Source organism: Girardinichthys multiradiatus, chromosome 9 (genome assembly GCF_021462225.1).
Source record: "Girardinichthys multiradiatus isolate DD_20200921_A chromosome 9, DD_fGirMul_XY1, whole genome shotgun sequence".
NCBI lineage: Eukaryota > Metazoa > Chordata > Actinopteri > Cyprinodontiformes > Goodeidae > Girardinichthys > Girardinichthys multiradiatus.
In genome coordinates, this window is record NC_061802.1 from 2,880,231 (window position 1) to 2,902,252 (window position 22,022).

Sequence of the window (22,022 nt, forward strand, 5' to 3'; positions counted from 1 at the left end):
GTTGAAGATGCCATCATACACCTGCTTCAACAAACTCACTGTCATCTGGACAAAGCCAGCAGCACTGTGAGGATCATGTTCTTTGATTTCTCCAGAACATTTAATACAATCCAACCTGATTTGCTTTGTCAGAAACTCCAGAAGACTCAGGTGGAGGCCTCAACAATCTCCTGGATCAAAGACTACCTGACAAACAGACCACAGTTTGTGAGACTGAAGGGTTGTGTGTCTAACCAGGTAGTCAGCAGCACAGGAGAACCACAGGGGACTGGTGGACCTCTTTGTGGCATGGTGTGGAAACAATCATCTCATTTTGAACGTGACTAAAACAAAGGAGATTATTGTAGATTTTAAGAGAAACAGGAATAAGTCAAAAACTATTTCTATCATGGGAGAAGAAGTGGAGGTGGTGGAGGAGTATAAATACCTCGTGTTCACCTGGACAACAGACTAGAGTGGAGATGAAACTATGAAGCCATCTACAAGAAGGGACAGAGCAGACTGTACTTCTTGAGGAAGCTTAGGTCCTTTGGTGTTTGCAGCAAGATGCTGCATATCTTCTATAAGTCTGTTGTGGAGAGTGTGATCTCTTCTGCCATCATCTGCTGGGGAAGCAGCATCAGAACCAGGGACTTAAAAAAGCTCAACAAGCTGATAAAGAAGGCTGGCTCTGTTCTGGAGACTCTTCTGGAACCTCTGGAGATCATTGTGGAAAGACGGCTTGTTCATAAAATGAAGAACATTATGGAGAACCCTGAGCATCCTCTTCATGAGACTGTCCTACAACAAGATAGTGTCTTCAGTCAGAGGCTTCTTCAGATCTGCTGTAAGACGGAGCGCTACAGGAGATCCTTCCTGCCCACAGCCATCAGCATCTACAACGACTCTTTGAAGAAACCTTGGATGATATGAGCTACAACAATATTTAATTTCCTTTTGGGATTAATAAAGTATTTTTAAATTGAACTGAATTGGACTGAACCGAGGACTAAACAGTACCATCTACAGCCGCAAGAGGCCACTGTAGGCATGTGACAACTACAGTATATTCTCCCATAGAAGTGAAAAGTTAACAGAAACATTAACTTAAAGACAACTGAGAAAGACTGAACACAAAGTGCCCCAGAAAAGAATCTTATTTTGCAGATTACAAAATGCAGGTAGTAAAATATGCAGCCAAAAATGGTAATTGAGCAGCGGAAAAAACGTTGAGAGTGAGAAACTTGTGAGGGACTGGTGAAAAGCAGAGGAAACTCTTACTGCAATGAAGAAAACAAAGAAGCTAATCACAGGTTGAAAACAAGCTAGCCAGAGCTGGAGGAACTAGTCCACACATGGGTGCTTGAACGTCGCGCTGCCGGGAGAGGCTTGTCAATGGCGTAATTAATCCTCTTCGCCCTGGAAGTTGCAAAGAAGGTGAATATAAATGACTTTGCAGGCGGGCCCTTCTTGGTTTTCCTGCTTCATGCAACGCAACAACCTCTCTATCAGAGCATGAACAATTGAGTGTCAGAAACTGCCAGCAGACCTCCAAGCCAAGATCGACAGTGTCCATAAATTCATTGAATAGCAGGTAACTGAACACAACACCGGATCATATTATCAACATGGATGAGGTTCCCATCACATTTGATGGACCTGAGTGTCGCAGAGATCGGGCAGAAAAGTGTAAAAATAGTAACAACTGGTCATGAGAAATCACACTTCACAGTGGTTACTAATGTGCTATCTGCTTGCTCTGACCATAGCTGTCAAGTCTCCCGTTTTGGCCGGGAAACTACCGTACTTTAACCTCTTTCCCGCCGTCCTCCCGTATTAGTATTCTCCCGTATTACAATATAATAATAAAAAAACATTCCTCTGCTTCTTTCTCTGAATTCTGTCACTAGCCTCGCGGGAACTGCCACCTGCAGTAGCCTGGGTGGCAGTTGTCACAATATTAGTGCCGACGGCGGGAACAAACCTGGAACAACAAAGGAGAGAAATGGATAGACGTGACGAAAGGGAAGGCATTCCTGCCAGAAAAAGAAAGACATTGTGCAAATATCTTGAAAAATGGGACAGCGAATTTTCTTTTCTAAAGAAGAGCAGGATGGGGCACAGTCACGCGTTCTGTAAGATTTGTAACTGCGATTTTAGTGTCTCCCACGAGCGGAGGAACGACATCAGTCAGCATGAAAAATCGACCAAGCACAAGCGCTGGCTAGAGGCACAGAAACATGCCCAGGCGATGTCAACATTTGTGACTAAAAAAATACCACCGAGGCAGACCAGGTCATAAATGCGGAGGTTAAAATGGCAATGCTGTGTGCCAAGAACAATGTTGCTTTCAACTTCTGTGATGACTTCAATAAGTGTGTAGCTGAAATGTTCCCGGACTCTGCTATCGCACGGAAATTCGCGGCGGGAAAAACCAAGGCTACCCAACTCATCAAAGGTAAGCTGAGTCAAATTAAGTATGAGTATTGTGTATGCATATGCCTATTTAATAATGTCCCGTATGCATATTGTAGGGTAAAGGTTAGCTCATTTTAATTACTGGGCTCTCTCAACAGGTGCCATAGCAACAGAGCTAGATGACGAGTTGACCATAACATGCCGATCTCAGACATTTTCAGTGATGTGCGACGAATCGAACAACAGAAAAGCAAATAAAGAATTTGTCATCCTAACTAGACTCTACGATGAGGCCACTCTGCAGGTTGTTACAAGATTCATGGAGATGCCTGTATGCAACGTGGGAAATGCAGAAAATCTTTATGAAAAACTGAGTGAAGCACTAAGGTAAGGGAACTCCACTGTGTTGTTGACGTGTGTAATAGTTTGCATGTAATTATAACCATACGTTTTGTCTAAGTCATTTTATGGCATTTCTTTCTGTTATCCATAGAAAAAGGGGCATCCCATGGGAGAACCTGATAGCCTTTAACTCTGATAATGCGAGCGTCATGAAAGGCAGACACAACTCTGTTATCAGCAGACTGAAACAGAGCCAGCGCCACGTACAGGACCACGGCTGCATCTGCCACCTGGCACAGCTGGCCACTGGCTGTGGCATCAGAGCAGCCCAGGTACCGGTGGAAGACATCCTGGTGGGGATATACACCCACTTTGATAAAAGGTAGATGCAAATAAATTAAATAGGAATTCTATTTTTTCTAGGTCTGCAGTTAATATTCTTATAAACATCTTTCAGTGCAAAAAGATGTGAACTCTACAAAGGGTTTGTAGATTTCACTGATTCAGACCACCTGAAGCTCTTCAGGTACTGCAGCACCAGATGGCTGAGTCTGCTAACCTGCATCCAGAGAGTGTTGAACCAGTGGGATGCACTGCAGGTAAGGATGGTAACTCCAGCAGATTTATACACAGTTAACTATGCTAGATTTCCATTTTAACCATGAATTGCCACCCTGTGTCCATATGTACTGTAGGCCTACTTTAACAGTCATGAGGAGGTGGAGAGGAGTGCCAAAGTGCGCGATCTAGCAAGCCACGTGTGTGATCCAATCGTGAAGGCTTACTTCATGTTCCTGAGTGCCCTTAAGCCTTTATATGAATTTAATATTGTCTTCCAGGTGGGTGTCAATCATATTGGATGAATTAAATATGGTTGTACTTATTGTAGCCTTTTTATTACAGTGTGACCAATTATATTTTCTTCAGTCAGAGGCCGTGCAGATTCACAGACTTGAAGAGGAGATCTGCAGGCTGATCAAGAGGATCCTGGGGTTCCTCATACCAGCCATGGCCATCGTGGGTGTACCTCTCAAGGAGGTGGAGTATGGAGAAGGACATCAGTTGGCTGACGAAGAGCTCTTTATAGGAGCAGAAACAAAGGCATTCATGGCAAGGAAAGAGCTCCCTGTGTCAGCGGAGAAGAAAATCTTTCAGTGAGTATATTACCCAGCAGTTATTTAATTATATCATCTTTTCACAGTATGAGATTATAGGCTGTAGTGTTTTTTATTTACTCTTATGCTGTTGTAGATCTGTGAGAAGATTCTATGAAGCAGTGCTTCAGAAGATGTTCTCCTCTTTTCCTCTTGACCATCCACTCCTGAAGGACATGAAAGTGCTGGACCCTGCTGCTCGCCTTGACATTACTCCAGGGACAGGTAGATGTTAGAGTCAGTTCCTCATTGATTAAATGAATATTGCATGGTTTAGATCTGCAATGTTCAGTCAAACCCTTGTTTTACTTTACAGTGGCAAGGCTAGGGGCCCTTTTCCCTCAGTTGAGCTTGAGTGAGGATAGGCTGAGAGGAACTCATTGACTACCAGGTGACAGATAGCAAGCATCTCCCACAAGAAGACAAAACTGACAGATTCTGGGGACTGGTAGGGAAAGGTATGAGGTTCAGTGAGCTGCCAAGATTAATGAAGGCTTTACTATGCATTCCCCACAGCAATGCCAGTTCTGAAAGAGTGTTCAGTATGGTAAGAAAGATTGTTACAGAGAATAGGAGGTCATTAGACAACAGCACGGTTTGTGATTTACTGTCATGTAAAATCAACCACTCTGGCCCAGGCCACAAATACACTCCATCCAAACGAGTCTTAAAGGATGCAAAGTCTGTAACAAATCTGTATAATAAGTCTTTAGTGAATGCCAGAGAGCCACCTGAGTGAACATGAGAAATTTAAATAAAATGTGTAATGAAGACAAAATGTAAATGTTTTAACTCATCTTAGTAATACATGATACATATATTGCTGCCATTATGCTTTTACTAAACCCTGCTTCTTGTGTTTACAAAATAACTGCTGCTTTTTATGATAAATTCAACCTATATTATATTGCTTTCATGCAGCTGTTCCTACACAGCAATGGACAAACACAGTCTCAATATGTTGTTTTTATTGTTGTTTAAATTCATTGTTTATGATCTGCTATGCTTCTTCTAAGATGCCACTGTATAACTGGGCAAGAGGACCACAGATAAAAGCTAGCATTTGGCTAATTCTGGCATGTTGCATGAGTTTAGTTGTAGTTGTTTAACAGTCTTAACCTCAACTTTTCTCACTCTGGTATCACCACTGGACATGGCTTTGACTACAATACCAATAGGTCACTCATTACGCTTTGCCTGATTGTCTTATAACAGTATAAAATTACCCTATTTACATTTGGTTTCTCTCCCTTCTGCTTTTGCCTTATCTGCAGTGTAGCAAGACAGCCTTGCCTCCATTTCTTCCAAAAACAGTCAGCAAGACCCTGAACCTGCCTCCACTGGGCCTTGTAAAGATATTTTGAGTTCAAAATCTCCAGGTGATGCTGAAACAGCACCAGCCTTCTGTATTAGAAGCATTGCAGGTGAGAGAACCTCCAGTTCTTCAGGATCAGCAAAAACGGGAACTAAAGGCCGGGCTTTCATTATGGCCAGGTCCTCAGCGATTAGGGAGACCAATACCTCGTGTGTGAGGCAGCTGGTTGAGGTTTTCAATAGCAAGCCATCAAGGATGAGTCCAATCATTCTCTCCCATGCTCTGGCAGGTGAATGTGGGGCATTGAATGTTCAGGTGCAGCTTTGGTCCCGTAAATAGTCTTTGATCTCAGAATCTTGAATGTTGATCAGAATCAGAAAAAACGTTATTGCCAAGTAGTGTTTCACATGTACAAGGAATTTGATTTGGTGGTAAACATACAGCTGACATAAATACATTTGGAAATATGTAGTTAAAAACAAGTTGTATAGGAATGTTATGAGAAAAATAGAGTGGTATGGCTAATATTAAAAATATACCACAACAATGTAGAATTAAATAATATAGTATTTACATGTGCTGAGATATTTGTACTATATGCATAAGGAAAGTTACAGTGGGGGACCAGGTCCTTGTTAATGAGGCTAGCTGCAGACAGGAAGAAGCTGCTTTGGTGGCGAGAGGTTCTGGTCCTGATGGACCACAGCCTACTGCCAAAGGGGAGAGTCTGAAACAGTTGTGTCCAGGGTGGGAGGGGTCAGCTGTAATCTTTCCTGCTCACCTCCAAGTCCTGGAGGCATGCAGTTCCTTAAGAGAAGGAGGATTGCAGCCAATCACCCTCTCTGCAGAGCGAATGATACGCTGCAGCCTGCCCTGGTCCCTGATGGTGGCAGCAGTGAACTAGATGGTGATGGAGGAGGAGAGGATGGACTCAATGATAGCGGAGTAGAAGTGCACCATCATTGTCTTTGGCAGGCTGAACATCTTCAGCTGCAGCAGGAAGTACCTTCTCTGCTGAGCCTTCTCGGTGAGGGAGGTGATGTTCAGCTCCCACTTGAGATCCTGAGCGATGATGGTACCCAGGAAACAAAAGGAGTCCACAATGGTGACTGGAGAGTCACACAGGATGATGGGGGTGGGTGGGGCTGTGCGCTTTCTGAAGTCTATGATCATCTCCACTGTTAGAGTCTGGCTGTACCAGGTCACCAAATGGTCAATCTCCCTCCTGTAGGCAGACTCATCGCCCCCAGAGATAAGCCCAATGGGGGTGGTGTCATCCGTAAACTTCAGGAGCTTGATGGACTGGTGACTGGAGGGGCAGCTGTTGGTGTACAGGGAGAAAAGCAGAGGGGAAAGAACACAGCCTTGAGCTAAACCGGTGCTGATGGTCCTGGGATCAGAGATGTGAGATGATGATGGATGCTTTGAAGCAGGATGGCACATGGAATGTCTCCAGCGAGGTGTTAAAAATGTCTTAACACCGGAGACAGCTGATCAGCACAATTGCAACTTTTGCAACTTTTCACAAGCACCAGTGAAATTTGTGCCTTGGTCCGTCCGTAGGTGTTTGATAAGCCCTCTGATTGACAGGAAACTGAAACTTGAGGTTGACATTGGCTCTTTGACTTTATGTGCACTGCCCTGGTACTCAGACGGGTAAACATCACAGCACACCTTTTGCTGACATTATTTGCTCTTGTATGGCAGGATGTGACATTTGAAGGCCCAAAAACACCCAGACCTACATGAATGAATGGCAGGTCAACTGCAGGTCTGTCAGCAGGTAAGCTGGCCATTTTCTGAACTTCCAAACGGCCTCTAAGTTTCCTGCCCGTCACACATTTGCGGAGGGTGCTAGGAATTAGTCTCTTGCCTCCAACAACCCATAGTCCTGCTAAGCCCAGAGCACCTTCCATGAATTGTCAACCTTGGTGAGCTACTTAGTTGTGGTAATGTCTAACTAAAAGATGAGGCAGATGAGGTTGCCAACTTAGCTTTACCCATGATAAACACCACATGGCATTGACTACCAGTGTCAATGACCCCAAGGCATGCTACCACTGCTATTGCTATTATTAAAGCATCCGAGAAGATGCACAACTCCTCTCTCTGTGTGTGTGACAACAAAACTGTAACAAAGGGTCTGTGGATTTGGAGATGTTGAAGAGCACCAAGTGAGTCACTTTACCATGTCCACTCTGTCTCCCGGTCTATTGTAGAAGCTTGTCCCAGTCCTGCTGTTTTACAGTTAGCTCTTTGTACAATGCTTTTCCCTCAAGTGTAACTTGGGCAGCAAAACTAAAGGGATCATAGAGGCTATTGACAACAGAAAGTATCCCTCTACAGGTGAAAGGCTTATTGTCTTTAGACTTATTGTCGCACAACCAGGCCTGCTGACTGGCATTCTGAGAAAATAAAACCTTACTTATGTCCGCCCACTAGATAGGAGTAAGTGAACAGAATACAAACAGTCTTTCCTTTACAACGTTTCTCTGTGTGACAGTACAACCTGGTTAAGCACCAGATTTTTCTCAAGGCTAAAGAGTGCACAATTTCGTCAGCCGCAGATCTATGGCTACAACTCCTGCATTCGGCGCCGTTGGCACGCCTGCATCCGTTAGCGACTCGTCGTCTGCATTCAGCAAAATAGGAGAGGACATTTTTGAAACAACTAAGATAAGTAATACAGCTTGATATTGTTTTGATATAATGATTAAAGTTTATATATTGAGAAATAAAATTTTTAGATTTTATTTTTAAACGAATCAACATTTATTACCATATAAACACACACAAAAGTACCAAAAACTGGTACGGTTGAGTGCCGACACAGATTCCCAGGTACCGGGCATTGGTACCATATCGGTTCATATGTGAAAGTTACCCATCCCTAGATCTGAGAAAATAAACTGCATCTGACCCATCTGGGGATGAATATTTCCAAACTTTCGTTCAAACTCCTGTCGGGTATTTAAAATCTGTAAACTGTATGTTTACCTATCCAGAGAAAGACCATTTGTATGTTAATTCTCCAACCCTGTAAGAATTCCCTTAGATTTCATGTTTAATCATTATATTAGTGTAAATACTAATGGGTTAGTGTTGATAACACTAACAATGTGTTCATATATATTTTTATAGTATATTCCTCTGATTTCTTTCATCAAGTTTGCAACTAAGTCTCCCTGACAAAGTTATTATGGATAACATAAGTTTTTACAACGTCCACCAATAATACTATTAACTGCCTTCCACATACTTCTAATATCACTTCTCTTACTGTTGAGTAATTTAGTATAATACTGTTTACATTCTCTTAAAATAATAGTTCCTTTATTTTTATATTTTTAATACTCTAGTTCAGCCTCACTAGTTCTGTCCTTAAAAAATGACGAAGACAATTTTTCTTTTGGCATGCGTTTAATAGACCTATTGTCATCCACTGACTATTTGAATCACATTTGCTTCTGCATTTACTAATTGGAAATATTTTTTTCATAGTGTGCAATAAATATTTCCATAAAAGAGTTGTAGGCTGTGTTTATATCTGACTGAATAAATTCCCCGTTATAAGCATAGAAATCTTTTTAGATCATTTATTGATTGTTGAGTTTTAATCCTACGGTAAATAAATCTGTTATTCACTTTAGTTATCATACACTTCACATCATACACAATAAAAACGGATAGATAATCACTGGTATCGTTTAACAATAAACCAATGATTAATTCCTTATTCCAGATGTTAGTATATATATTGTCAATGAGAGTAGCAGTATGCGCTGTTATTCTGGTTGGTTTTGTAATAAGTGGATACAGATTAATACTGAATATTGTATCATTGAAATCCTCTTTATGTTTATTTGCATTTAGCAAATCTATATTATAAATCACTACATAATATCTTTTTTTTAAATAGAAATCCAATCTTTAAATGAATTCATGTTTGATCCTGGAGCTCTGCAAACACAACTTTCCAAAATGTTCCTTCTTTTATGCAACACAATTTCCAAATTCTTATGCAGTGTTCATGCACAATATTTCATACCCATTCATTTGAATATCTGTACCTTTATCCAAATTTATCCATGTCTCTGAGTCTGCTATCATATTAAAAGGAGATTTAAACTGAGACAAAGAGTCTTTAATGTTTTCAAAATTACAAAATAAACTCCTTCTATTAAAGTGAACCAAAGACAACTTATTATCTGATGTAATAATTTCATTAAATGTTGTGTTTGTATAATATGAACAATTATTCCTCACGTCACAAAGCTCTTTTTCAGTCTTCTCAAGGAGCTTGCTATCCATTATACATTTTCCACATTTCTGTTTCTGTGAAGTATTTGCGGCTTAGCACGACGTATCGTGGATTAAGGGGTTTGATCATGCTTTGAAAGTCGCTTTTCTCTACCGTTTGAAAGGGACCATATGTTTGCACAGAAATTCTATCATAACTCTGGTAATTTCAGTCCATCGCTGGCTCTTTCTATCATATGGACAACTTTTTAAAATGCTTGGGTAATAGATACATGTGCCAAATACTGCTTTATCTTCCCAGGGTTGTGACCCGAACCAGATTTTGGCTCCTGCCTTTTTAATCAGCTCTTGTCTTGCGCTCTCAGCCATGCTGCTCTCTGGTTGCTCAAAACATTGACGCCTACGTCTTCAACAACCATTACTCCGGTTAGCCGGTAGAATACAGATCTCTATCATAGACCAAATATCTATCAATTCTAGGGTGTACCGTATAAATCACGCAATAGTGGTTACTTTTGTAAAAAGAAAGCCATATTTCAACTTTGAAAGCAAAAATTAGGTTTTTAACCACCTTTGAGGCCTGTCCCACCAAACCAGGTCCTGTGCTTAACGAGTGCTTGTTGGTCCCAGGCATGGGATGGAGAACAAGGACTGAACTGTAGACAGATGAGAAAAAAAGACTGGTAAAAACCCTGAATCCCAGAATGCACAGTGTTAACCTATCTTCATGACAGGAAGGAGGAGTTTCACAGCTGGAATCTCCATGACATCTTAGAGCAACAAAAATCTGCACACAATGTCTCGTCTGCTTTGCTCGCGGCTCTTAGTGTGCTGTATAGAGGCTGACATTTTTTCGGGAGTCCCACGGGTCACGGGATTCCCACAGGAAACCCGCGGGACGGGAGACAGCATCAGTAAAGATCACGTGATTGGGACGGTACAGGATAAAACATGAACTGGAACAGACGGGAGCGGGAGCTAACCAATAGGAGGGAAAATAAACTAGGATCAATTGTCCTTGGAAATGTAAAACTGAGACTTTGTTATAAACTTTAAGAAAAAAAAACTTGGATCGACGCCGCCATTGTGTAGTTTTTTTTCAAGAAGCCTATACTATAATGCGAGTCAAACGAACTACACGACCCACAAGCCAACAGTGCTTCTGATCGATGTTTTCCACCTGCGTTCAGGATGGAGGGAGCAAACGCAGGTGGAGAACTGGACGTGGTAAAATTGGATTTGCAACGTAAAGTCAGAAGTAAGGACTTATCTATTAAACTCATAGAGCTGACAGGAAAGTCGCAAATATGACCGAACTTCAGGAGAGTTGAATGTAGCGGTTTTAACACGCAGTCTGCTGCTTGTAAAACGTGTTTAGTTGTAATCAAGTTCACCAGTGATTAAGGGACATTTGTAAGACAGATTCTGGATTAAATCAACCCTGCATCTCTTCATTCATCAAACCAAAAGTATAATCATGTGTCAAGTCTCATCTGACCAACAAAACTGCTGCATGTGCTCTAAAGATTTAAGAGGTAAGGTACGGAAGCCCGTGAGGGGACATGGGGAAATTTATTACTTTTGCGTCCCCACGTAATACTTTTACGTTCGGCATTTTGGAGCAGCAGCACAGATGATAAACTGCTCATAAAACAAACACTAATATGTCATTGATATGGTTTATTTGTCATATGCAGGTTAACACGCAGTAAACAATGCGATTAAATGCTTAGGATAAGAAGAACCGTTCAAATCACGATAAAAACAAAAACACTAATGGCGTACAAAAAAAAGTACACATCATGCAGCAGTAATAAGGAAATAAAGTGTCACAGATGTGGTTTCATGCAGTTTTATTGTTCAGTAGTTTGTTTGACAGCTTGTGGATAAAAACTGTCTTTTAGTCTGATTGAAGATAATTTTATTTAAGGCTGATTTCAAAATAAAACTCAATAAATCTCAAAACGGGTGTAGTGTTTGTTTCATATTTGCAGTTGTCTGTTTTGGAAACTATCCCACAAAGTATTGCGAAATAACACAAAAACTATTGCGTGGGGACACAAAAGAGAAAAAATCCCCCCTTGTCCCCTCGCGGACTCCGTAGAAAGGCTTCATTAAGGGAAGATATTAAATAAATATGTTGTGAAATAGAAAAAAATTGAATGTACCATTAAATGTACAATTTATTTAATACATCATTAAATATTAAGTGTACCACTAATTACGTCATGTCGTCTTTAAAATTATACTTAATTATTCAGTGGCACATTTAATTGCATAATAGTCCATTTCATGATATAATGGTACATTTATTGTTTCTAATGATGTATTAAATAAATAAATGGTACCTTTAATTTAATGGCACATTTAATGTTACATTTCTTTCATGTTACATTTACTTCACTTATGGGACATTCACAACATTTATTTATTTAATGATGATTTTATTGTATTAATTTTGTCCAGTTTGACCCTCCATTCTTGATGCCTGTATAGGAGGTCATGTCAGAATTTAAATCAGGTGTTCTGGAGCAGACAAACATCTAAAACCTGCAGGGAAGGGGTCCCTGAGGACCAGGGCTGTGAACCATTGAGGTACAGTTTCTAAATTGTGAAGGTAATGCCTTTTTGCCCTTTTGTTCAACAAGTACAGTTCTCTTACTAGGTGCATTTTTCTTTCGTTTCAGCAACTTGAAACATAAAAGTGATGTCATTGTTCAAAGGAAACGATCACTTAATAAATAAGTAAAATACAACTATGTACATTTTGTTTATTCAACTAAGATAGACATGGTCTGTTTCCTTGTTTAATATTTTATTATTTCTTCATTATTATTCTTTTTACTTTAACTGGCCTTTACTACAGCTAAAAACAGGGACCTAACTGGTCTTTCAAAGAAATTGCCAAAAGACTAAATGAAGAAAACAAAAATGGGAGAGGCACAGGAGTGGGAGTCAATTTACCAGGAGTGGGACGGGACAAGACATTTTTCTGTGGGAGCGGGATGGGACAGGAGAGAAAATCCACTCCCGTGTCACCCTCTAGTGCTGCAGTGTGGAGGACACGCACGTAAAGGTCTTACGCTACCTGGCAGAATAAAAGACTGCATCTTTGCAAAAAACCTTGGAAGAACTTCAATCTGCCATTTGCGTTTCCTGTGACTGTATTCCAGCCGAAAACATGAAGAGCCGCCTGAACCTGGTTGTCTTATGCAGAAAAGAATAAGAATAAATAATAGATTCCCTAAGAAGAGACGTGTCTCAAACTGGGTCAACAAAGCAGCGTCTCCCCACTGCCTCAAGGAGGAATATACTGTCAAAAGATATTTCTTCTCCCACATTCAAATATTAATATTTCAACTGTAATTGAATTGTAAGCGAACGACCATATTGCATCTAGTGATTAAAGAATCAATAGTTAAACATTTAGTAATTACACCAATGTAAAGATCAATTAACCAAAACAAATATGATAACTAACTATTTAAAGGGCTCACCAATCTTCATGAATAATTGTTCTAGAAAATTTCTAACATAAAATTAAATAACCACAAGTGTGTCTCTTTTAAGATTTCAGAAAAAAAAAGACAAAAAACTGAATGTGTGCATTTTTAAAATTACATATTTATGGAACATTAAGACGGAAGAGCATGAAGTCTGTGACCCAAAGACTTAAAAAACTAATTAGTAAAAACAAGTTTGTCTGATGCAGAAATTCTATGTAGATACTTGATTTAAAAAACTAAAACTGCTAAAAAGGAGCCTTTTTATAACCTTTAAGAGGAAAAACAGCTCAGTTATAACGAGCCACTGTGTACGACATAAACAGAAGCAGGTTGTAGCCACAAGCTGAGACGAAGTCGCTATGAAATGTCCCACAGCAGATGGCTGGTTCTGATCCTGTTTGGCCCAGATGATTTATGAAAGTGGACAGATTAGAACAACTAATCAGGTTAAAGTAACTGAGTGACCTCCTGATGGGAGATATTTATTGGAGCTCCAAAGCCACAAGCTGAGACGAAGTCGCTATGAAATGTCCCACAGCAGATGGCTCCATTTCATACCTGGAAAAGTTGGGTTTGAAACAACCAGAACAACTGAGGAACCAAATGTTGAGGGAACAAAACTAGCAGCTCTATTCTCCATTGGGGACCCAGATAGAAATAAACCCTTAAAGAGACAGAACCTCTGCAGGGCTCCGCTCTGGAAGCAGCATGTGAGGCTGGAGCAGAACATCTCCAACCCATGGACCATCAGCAAGGCTGAGATCTTCCTGCTCCTCTACCGTCCTGATACCGCAGCACACCTTATAGAGGCGCAGCTAAATTCTAGCAGCCAGTGAAGGATGGAGGTCATCTCCCTCCACCTCCATTTCATGCTTTTCCAGTTCTGACCGGTTCCTTCCCGCCTTTTGTGCCCTAGGACGCTTCGTACAGCGCATGCGCCATGTCCCTCCGCTTTTCTAATAGTCTGCTGCAGGGAAATGTGGTTCTGTGGCTCCAATAAATAACATCTAGCAGCAGGAGGTCCCTGATAGTGATTTGGGTTTGATCAGGGCTCAGAATCCACCACATAAGAGTCAGCTGGTTCCATTCATCAACATAAAGTTCTAAGGTTCGGTTCAACTGAGCTCAGTTAGCGGACATGATGCCGCTGAGTGACCGTGTGAGCAGCAGAGTTACTCACCGAGCTGGATCCCTGTCTGTCCCTCTGTCTCTGTGTCCTCAGCGGCTCCTGGACGCTGCTGGTTCCGTTTCTGGGAGGAACAAGGAGCCTCTTTATGCGAAGGAAGCAGCCGAGCTCAGCTGCAGCGGTTCGGATTCATAAATCACCTTTTAAGGTCCAGTTCCAGCTCGATGGTCCTCCTCCTTCTTCTTCTGTGTTATTTTTTGGCAGTTGGCAAATAACTTGAAGATGTGCATTACCGCCACCGACTGGTATGGAGTGTGGTTCTTCATGGTTTTAAATCTTATTTACTTTTACAACAATCACATTTTATTTATTAATTTAGTGCTTTTGAAAAATCTAATTATAATTTGAATATGTTTGCTACCTAAACTTCTTTGCAAAGTATCTCTCAAAATAAAATTTTCTTTAATACCTACAAATTCTCTCCTTAAAATTGTTCTTTCTTGTTCATATTTCTGACACTTCAATATTACATGTTCTATTGTTTCCTCCTCTCCACAATGATCACATTTTCCTGTATTATGTTTCTTTATCTTGAACAATGTAGAATTAAATCCTGTATGTCCAAGTCTTAATCTTGTAATTAATCTTTCCTCTTTTCTGCTCCTTCTTCCTGTTCTTACTTCTCCTACTATCTTGTTGATTCTGTAAAACCATCTTCCTTTCTTTTCTTCATCCCACCTTTTTTGCCACTCTTTCCTGATTCTCTGTTTAATTATATTTCTTGCCTCTGACCTACTAATATTTATTATAAAGCTAATGTTGTTTTGTGTTGCCTTCTTTGCCATCCTGTCTGCCTTCTCATTCCCTCCAACTCCTACATGTTCTGGTAGCCATAAAAACACTAATATTAATCCCATTCTTTGTATTCTAAATAAAGTATGTTTTATTTCCAACAAAATGTCTGGTCTACCCTCTGAATGATTATGTTTTAAACTTAATAATGCTGAACTTGAGTCTGAACAAATGATTGTTTTTAATGGTTTTATATCCTCCACCCACTGCACTGCTAATAATATGACTAATAATTCTCCTGAATATACTGATAATCCATCTGTAATTCTTTTTCCTACTTTTATTTTAAATTCTGGTATTACAAATGCTACTCCTATTTTTTCATCTGTTTTTGATGCGTCTGTGTAAATCTGGACATAATGATAGTAATTGTTTATATATTCTTGTATTATACTTGAATCTAATCTACATTTTGGATCCTTTTTCTTTTTCATCAACACCATATCCACCACTGCTTCTGGTAACAGCCACGGTGGCACTACTGACAAAGGCAACATTAAACTTATTTCTTTTCCATATATTTGAAATTCTTCTATATTATTGATAATATATATATTATATATATAAAACTCTTAACTTGTTTTTTTTCTTTTTCCCAGCATGGTTTTAAAATATCACGTGTGGGATGATCCGGATTATTGCTTTGTAAGTTTATCCAGTAATTTATTGCTAACTGTTTCCTTCTTAGATCTAATGGCATCTCTCCCATCTCTACCTGAAGTGCTGCTATTGGACTGGTTCTGATGGCTCCTGTACAAATTCTTAAAGCTTGATGTTGTTTATTGTCTAATTTTATAAGATGAGTGTTTGCTGCTGATCCATAAATTATATTTCCATAATCAATATTTGATCTAATTAATCCTGTATAAATTCTTTTTAATGATGTTCGATCTGCTCCCCAATCAATACCAGCCATACATCTCATAATGTTTAATATTTTTTGCATTTATCTATGATTCTTTCTATATGTACTTTCCATATAATTTTTTCATCAAACCATATACCTAAAAATTTTATATTTTTTACTTGTTCTAAAACTTGATTGTATAATTTTAGTTTTATATTTTCTCTTTTCCTTTTCTGTGTAAACACCATTACTTTTGTTTTTTCCACTGAGAACTTAAATCCCCATTGATTTGCCCATTGTTCTATTGTAATAATCTCATCCTGTATTTTCTTTTCAATAAGTTTCATATTACGACCCCTTTTCCATATAGCTCCATCATCTGCAAATAGTGAGCAACCGACTTCCTTACCAATATTTTTAAATACATCATTTATCATTATAGAAAACAATAACGGACTTATAATACTTCCTTGAGGAGTACCATTATCTATTATATATTTACCTGACAATTCTTGACCAATTCTTACTTGTATTGTTCTATTTGATTTCCTCCTCCTTCTTCTTTTCTTTTCTCTATTCTTCTTCTTTTTGTGATCATCAGCGGGTGACATCAAATGTTAAGATGCATTATCGCCATCTACTGAGCTGGAGTGTGAGTATCTAACTAGTCTAATTTATATGCTTGCAAATTCAATTCAAAAATACTTTATTAATCCCAAATTGCACAATGACCTCTGGAGATTATTGTGGAAAGACGGATTCTTCATAAAATGAGGAACATTATGTAGAACCCTGATCATCCTCTTCATGAGACTGTCCTACAACAACAGAGTGTCTTCAGTCAGAGGCTTCTTCAGATCTGCTGTAAGACAAAGAGCTACAGGAGATCCTTCCTGCCCACAGCCATCAGCATCTACAACGTCTCTTTGAAGAAACCTTCATAATATGAGCTACAACATTTCATTTCCCTTTGGGATTAATAAAGTATGTTTGAATTTGAATTTAAATAATCCAGTTTCCCTTAAAAGTCCTATAAATACTCTATTTATCATTTCATGTTTAACTAATACTATGTTTACCCTTAAAACTTCCGCAGCATTCTTCCTTAATTCTTGCTTTAATTTTCTGTACTCATCCTACACTTTTCACACTGAATTATAATATGCTCTACTGCTTTTAAATCCCTTCCACTATCACATCTGCCTGTTGGATGTTTACCCAAGAAATGTAAAGTTTTATTTAGTCGTGTATGTCATAATCTTATTATGACAAATTGTTCTTTTCAATTTTCTCCAATTACTTCCATTTTCCCTACCATCTTTTGTATTTGAAATAAATGTTGACTTTTTATTCAGTCCTTCAGTCAAACGATAGTTTAAAGTGCTCCACATGAAAAGAAGGAGTCAGAGATAAGACTTAAAACTAACAGTAAAAACATCTGGCAACAGCAGGAATTTAAAGAAGTCATAAAATGAATTGTAAAATGGAATGTTAAGCAAATTAAAAGCTAAGACATGACAGATGTCAATTCAGTTCAGTTTATTTATATAGCACCAATTCACAACACATGTCGTCTCAAGGCACTTTTCAACAGTCAGGTTCATACATTCCAATTAATACTAATCATTGAACAGTTCAGTCAGATTCAGTTATTTATTCAAATTGGATAAAAAGTTTTTCTATCTAAGGAAACCCAGCAGATTGCATCCAGTCAGTGACTTGCAGCATTCACTCCTCCTGGATGAGCATGTAGAGACAGTGGACAGTCACTGGCGTTGACTTTGCAGCAATCCCTCATACTGAGCATGCATGTAGCGACAGTGGAGAGGAAAAACTCCCTTTTAACAGGAAGAAACCTCCAGCAGAACCAGAACCAGGCTCAGTGTGAGCGGCCATCTGCCATGACTGACTGGGAGTTTGAGAGAACAGAGCAGAGACACAAAGAGAACAAAGAAGCACTGATCCAGGAGTACTTTCTATGGGAAGGAAAAGTAAATGTTAATGGATGTAGCTCCTTTAGTCGTTTCATCTAGAAAGAAAGAACAGATAAACTCTGAGCCAGTTTTCAAGGTTAGAGTCTGTTAGGGTTTGAAAACTTTTGTATTGTTTATCACTCATGTCTGGACAAAGGGCTTTTCCCTCCCACATGCCACAGGAAGGGAGATCGGGGACAGGAGTGAGTTATGCTACTATCAGCAACATCTAGGGGTTGTTCATACCAAGTCCCCACTCTCCCTCTCTGTTTAAAATCAAGACACATAAATCCTAACCTATCCGACCCCACGCACACACACCCCCTGAATGTTTGTTGAACTGTGTGTGAACCAGCATGTATAAATAAAGAGAGAGGGGTGCCAACACTTTGTAGGCTGCACTGCAAAGTGTGAGCTACCCTTGCTGCAAGTAAATCGGACTCTGTATCGTTCTTGCCTCTGAGTTGACTAATTAATACCTAACAGAGTCTGAAAGAGAGCACATAGAGTTAGTCACAGTAGAAGCTCAGTCAGTAGCCATGTCTAGGAGAGAGAAAGGGTTGAACACTGAAAGACAGGGCCATGTGGTTCATCTGTAGAAGGTGAGCATTAAATTGTTGCCAGCAGAAGCTTGGACGATGCCCCCCTCCAGAAAGGTGTCACAGGTAGACACAGAGCCATGCCAGGTGTAGCTTCTAGGAAGAGAAAATAGAGAAAAAGGTTAAAAGCTGAAATAACAGCAAATAATGCAAAATTGGAGAGTAGTGTGAGAATGTAGCGAAGAGGGTGAAAGTGGTCATTATGTCCTCCAGCAGCTCAAACGTATAGCAGCTTAATTACAGAGATAGCTCAGGATAACCTAAGCCACTCTAACTATAAGCTTTATCAAAAAGGAAGGTTTTAAGCCTAGCCTTAAAAGTAGACAGTTTGTCCATCTAGAGCCCACTGATGGTCATTGTTATACTAAAAACTACAAGGATCTCTCTGTCAGATTGACCATAACCATTGGAAAAGAGAAGGGGTCATACAGGTAGCAAAAATGGATGGTGTGTTTGCACCTCAACCATAACTGAGCCGGTTTAGGCTAAACCTGACTCCCCCTTACTCCATCTAACAGGGAGGATAACCTAAGCCACTTCTAGAGACTCTAGGAACCACCAGTAAACCTGCAGTCTGAGAATGAAGTGCTCTGTTAGGAACATATGGACCAATCAGATCTCTGATGTATGATGGAGCTAGATCATTAAGGGCTTTATATGTGAGGAGGAGATTTTTAAATTCTATTCTGGATTTAACAGGGAGCCAATGAAGGGAAGCTAAAATAGGATACATATCATCTCTCTTTTTAATTTTCATCAGAACTCTTGCTGCAGCATTTTGAATCAACTGAAGGCTTTTAACTGCATTTTGTGGACATCCTGATAGTAAAGAATTACAATAGTCCAGCCTTGAAGTAACAAATGCATGGACTAGTTTTTCAGCGTCACTCCTGGACAGGATATTTCTAATTTTGGCAATGTTCCAGAGGTGAAAGAAGGAAATCCTAGAAACCTGTTTAATATAGGATTTAAATGACATGTCCTGGTCAAAAGTAAAACCAAGATTTTTTACTTTATTATCAGAGGTCAATTTAATGCCATCCAGGTTAAGTGATTGACTAAGCAGTTTCTTTTTCAAAGACTCTGGTCCAAAGACGACAACTTCTGTCTCGTCTGAATTTAGAAGCAAAACATTTAACGTCATCCAAGTTTTTATATCTTCAAGACATGTAGTCTATCTAACTGGTTGGGCTCATCAGGATTTATGGATAAGTAAAGCTGAGTATCATCAGCATAACAGTGAAAATTTATCCCATGCTGCCTGATCATTTGACCTATTGGAAGCATATATATAGTAAAGAGAATTGGCCCAAGTACTGAGCCCTGTGGTACTCCACAATTAACCCTGGAGTTTAAAGATGATTTATCATTTACATGAACAAACTGGAATCTGTCAGACAGATAAGATTTAAACCAGCCTAGCGCTGTTCCCCTGATCCCTACAGCATATTCCAGCCTTTCTAAGAGAATTTTATGATCGACTGGATCAAATGCAGCACTGAGATCTAACAGAACCAGAACAGACACAAGTCCATTATCTGAGGCCATAAGAATATCATTAGTGACTTTCAGCAGAGCTGTTTCAGTGCTATGATGAGCTCTGAAACCTGACTGAAACTCTTCAAACAGGTCATTGCTGTATAAATGTTCACACATTTGATTAGCAACAATTTTCTCAAGAATTTTAGATAAGAATGGAAGATTGAATATAGGTCTGTAATTTTTCAAGTCATCTCGATCAAGCGAAGGTTTCTTAAGTAAAGGTTTAATTACAGCTACCTTAAAAGCCTGTGGTTCTGATCCATTTACTAAAGATAGATTAATCATATCTAAAATGGGGCTGGTAATCAGAGGGAACATTTCCTTAAATAATTTGGTTGGGATTGGGTCTAACATACAAGTTGAAGGTTTAGATGAAGCTAATATTTCTGATAACTCAGGAAGCTTCACAGGATCAAAACAGTCCAAACACAGATCAGGTTCTACAGTTATTTCCAATGTTGTCTCACTTGCTGAGGATGAAGTAATCATCTTCGGGAGTATGTCAAAGATTTTATTTTTAATAGAATCAATTTTATTTAAGAAGAATCCCATAAAGTAATGACTGCTGAGAGCTAATGGAATGGATGGCTCAACAGAGCTATGACTCTGTGTACGTTTAGCAACTGTACTAAAGACAAAGCTAGGATTATTCTTGTTCTTTCTATTAATGATGAGAAATAAGCTGATCTAGCTTGGCGAAGTGTCTTTTTATACAACAGTAGGCTATTTTTCCAGATTAAGTAGAAATCCTCTAGGTGTGTAGAGCGCCATTTTCTCTCCAATTTTCTAACATTGTGCTTTAAAGTATGCAGCTCTGAATTAAACCAAGGAGCTAGCCTCCTATGAATAATTACCTTCTTTTTCAAGGGGGCTGCATTGTCTAATGCATCACGCAATGATGAAGTAACACTATGAACAAGAGAATCAATTTGTGAAGGGGAAGAAACAAAATTATTGCCCTCCATTGTGCTTTTCTGTGATAATGAGGAAATCAAAAGTGGAACAGATTCTTTAAAGGTTGTTACAGCATTGTCTGATGATGATCTACTATAATGAAATTTTCTTTAAGGTGTGGAGTACTCGGTTAAATTAAACTCAAAGGTTATTAAAAAATGGTCAGACAGGACAGGGTTATGAAAAAATATTGTTATGTCTTTACACTCAATACCATATGTCAGCACAAGGTCCAGAGAATGAAGACAAAGGTGGGTAGGTTTGTTAATGTTTTGAGCAAAGCCAATTGAGTCTAAGATAACATTAAACACTATATTTAGGCTATCACTTTCAGTGTCAGCATGGATGTTAAAATCCCCAACTATAATAACCTTATTTGTATTTAACACTAAATCAGATCAAAAGGTCTGAAAACTGATCTAAAAATTGAGAGTAAGGGCCAGGTGGACGGTACAAAACAACAACCAGAAGTGGTTTTAGTGTTTTGCAATTTGGATGAGGAAAACTAAGGATTAAATATTCAGAAGAGTTGTAGCTATTGATTGGTCTGGGACTAGTCAATAAATCGGACTCAAAGATGGTTGCTACTCCAATATCGGGTTAATGTGGCTCCAAGCTGGTAAGCTCACCTCCTTCGCTGAACTTCTTCCACTGGACTGCGGTTTCTTTAGCTCTTCTCAGGCTGCAGGGAATGGCAGAGGAGTTGCTCTGGTGTTCTGATCCAGAGGTTCAGGGAATGGGGTGATGTCACGGGCCTGGAGCCACATTTCCATCAGACATATAAAATCCATTGAAGAAATAAATCAGAATAAAAGTTTTCTTTGCCAAAGACCTAGCGTTAATGAGAGCTAAGCTAAACATCGCCTCCTCCTTAGCCGCTGAAGAGGCCCGACTCAGGGATAAAAGGTTGCAGAACTCCAGCAGGTGAGCTTGGATACAGCCAATCCAGGGATGATAGATAAAATCCTGCGCAGAGAGAAGGGCTGGCTCCAACTGGAATGGATATTCACTTGAGAGATTCATTCCAAAATGGAATTGATCCTCACCACATGCCACTTTCACCATCTCCCAGGATGCTTTTCCTTCAGAGATATGACAGAAAGCTGGTGTGTCAGAAAAGAATGGTGGAGGTCTTGAGGGTTTGACATTGGATTT

The 22,022-nt window shown here is 39.5% G+C and overlaps 1 protein-coding gene and 1 long non-coding RNA gene across 9 annotated transcripts in view; one reads left to right on the forward strand and one right to left on the reverse strand.

Annotated features, from left to right (window-relative positions):
- The window catches only part of LOC124873741 (oocyte zinc finger protein XlCOF22-like), a 138,012-nt gene that overhangs the window by 3,088 nt on the left and 112,902 nt on the right, over positions 1-22,022 (reverse strand). Inside the window, exons 1-2 of one of the 6 annotated variants that reach the window (XM_047374652.1) lie at positions 14,155-14,429; positions 10,040-10,124 (exon numbers count right to left, since the gene is read on the reverse strand). The exons of 3 other annotated variants lie outside the window; for them this stretch is intronic. In XM_047374652.1, the coding sequence (XP_047230608.1) occupies positions 10,040-10,102 (63 nt within the window). In that variant the 5' untranslated portion in view covers positions 10,103-10,124; positions 14,155-14,429. Of the gene's footprint in view, positions 1-3,969; positions 4,107-10,039; positions 10,125-14,154; positions 14,430-22,022 lie in introns of those variants that run through there. 2 more of the 6 variants (XR_007039611.1, XM_047374651.1) reach the window with 2 other exon arrangements.
- On the forward strand, positions 877-3,498 carry LOC124873797. Of its 3 annotated transcripts, none has more exons than XR_007039629.1 (4): positions 877-2,784; positions 2,891-3,092; positions 3,197-3,338; positions 3,435-3,498. It is a non-coding gene; the product is annotated as an uncharacterized LOC124873797 (long non-coding RNA). The 3 variants fall into 3 exon arrangements; XR_007039628.1 differs by having other exon boundaries at positions 2,891-3,071; positions 3,163-3,338; XR_007039627.1 differs by having other exon boundaries at positions 879-2,784; positions 2,891-3,071.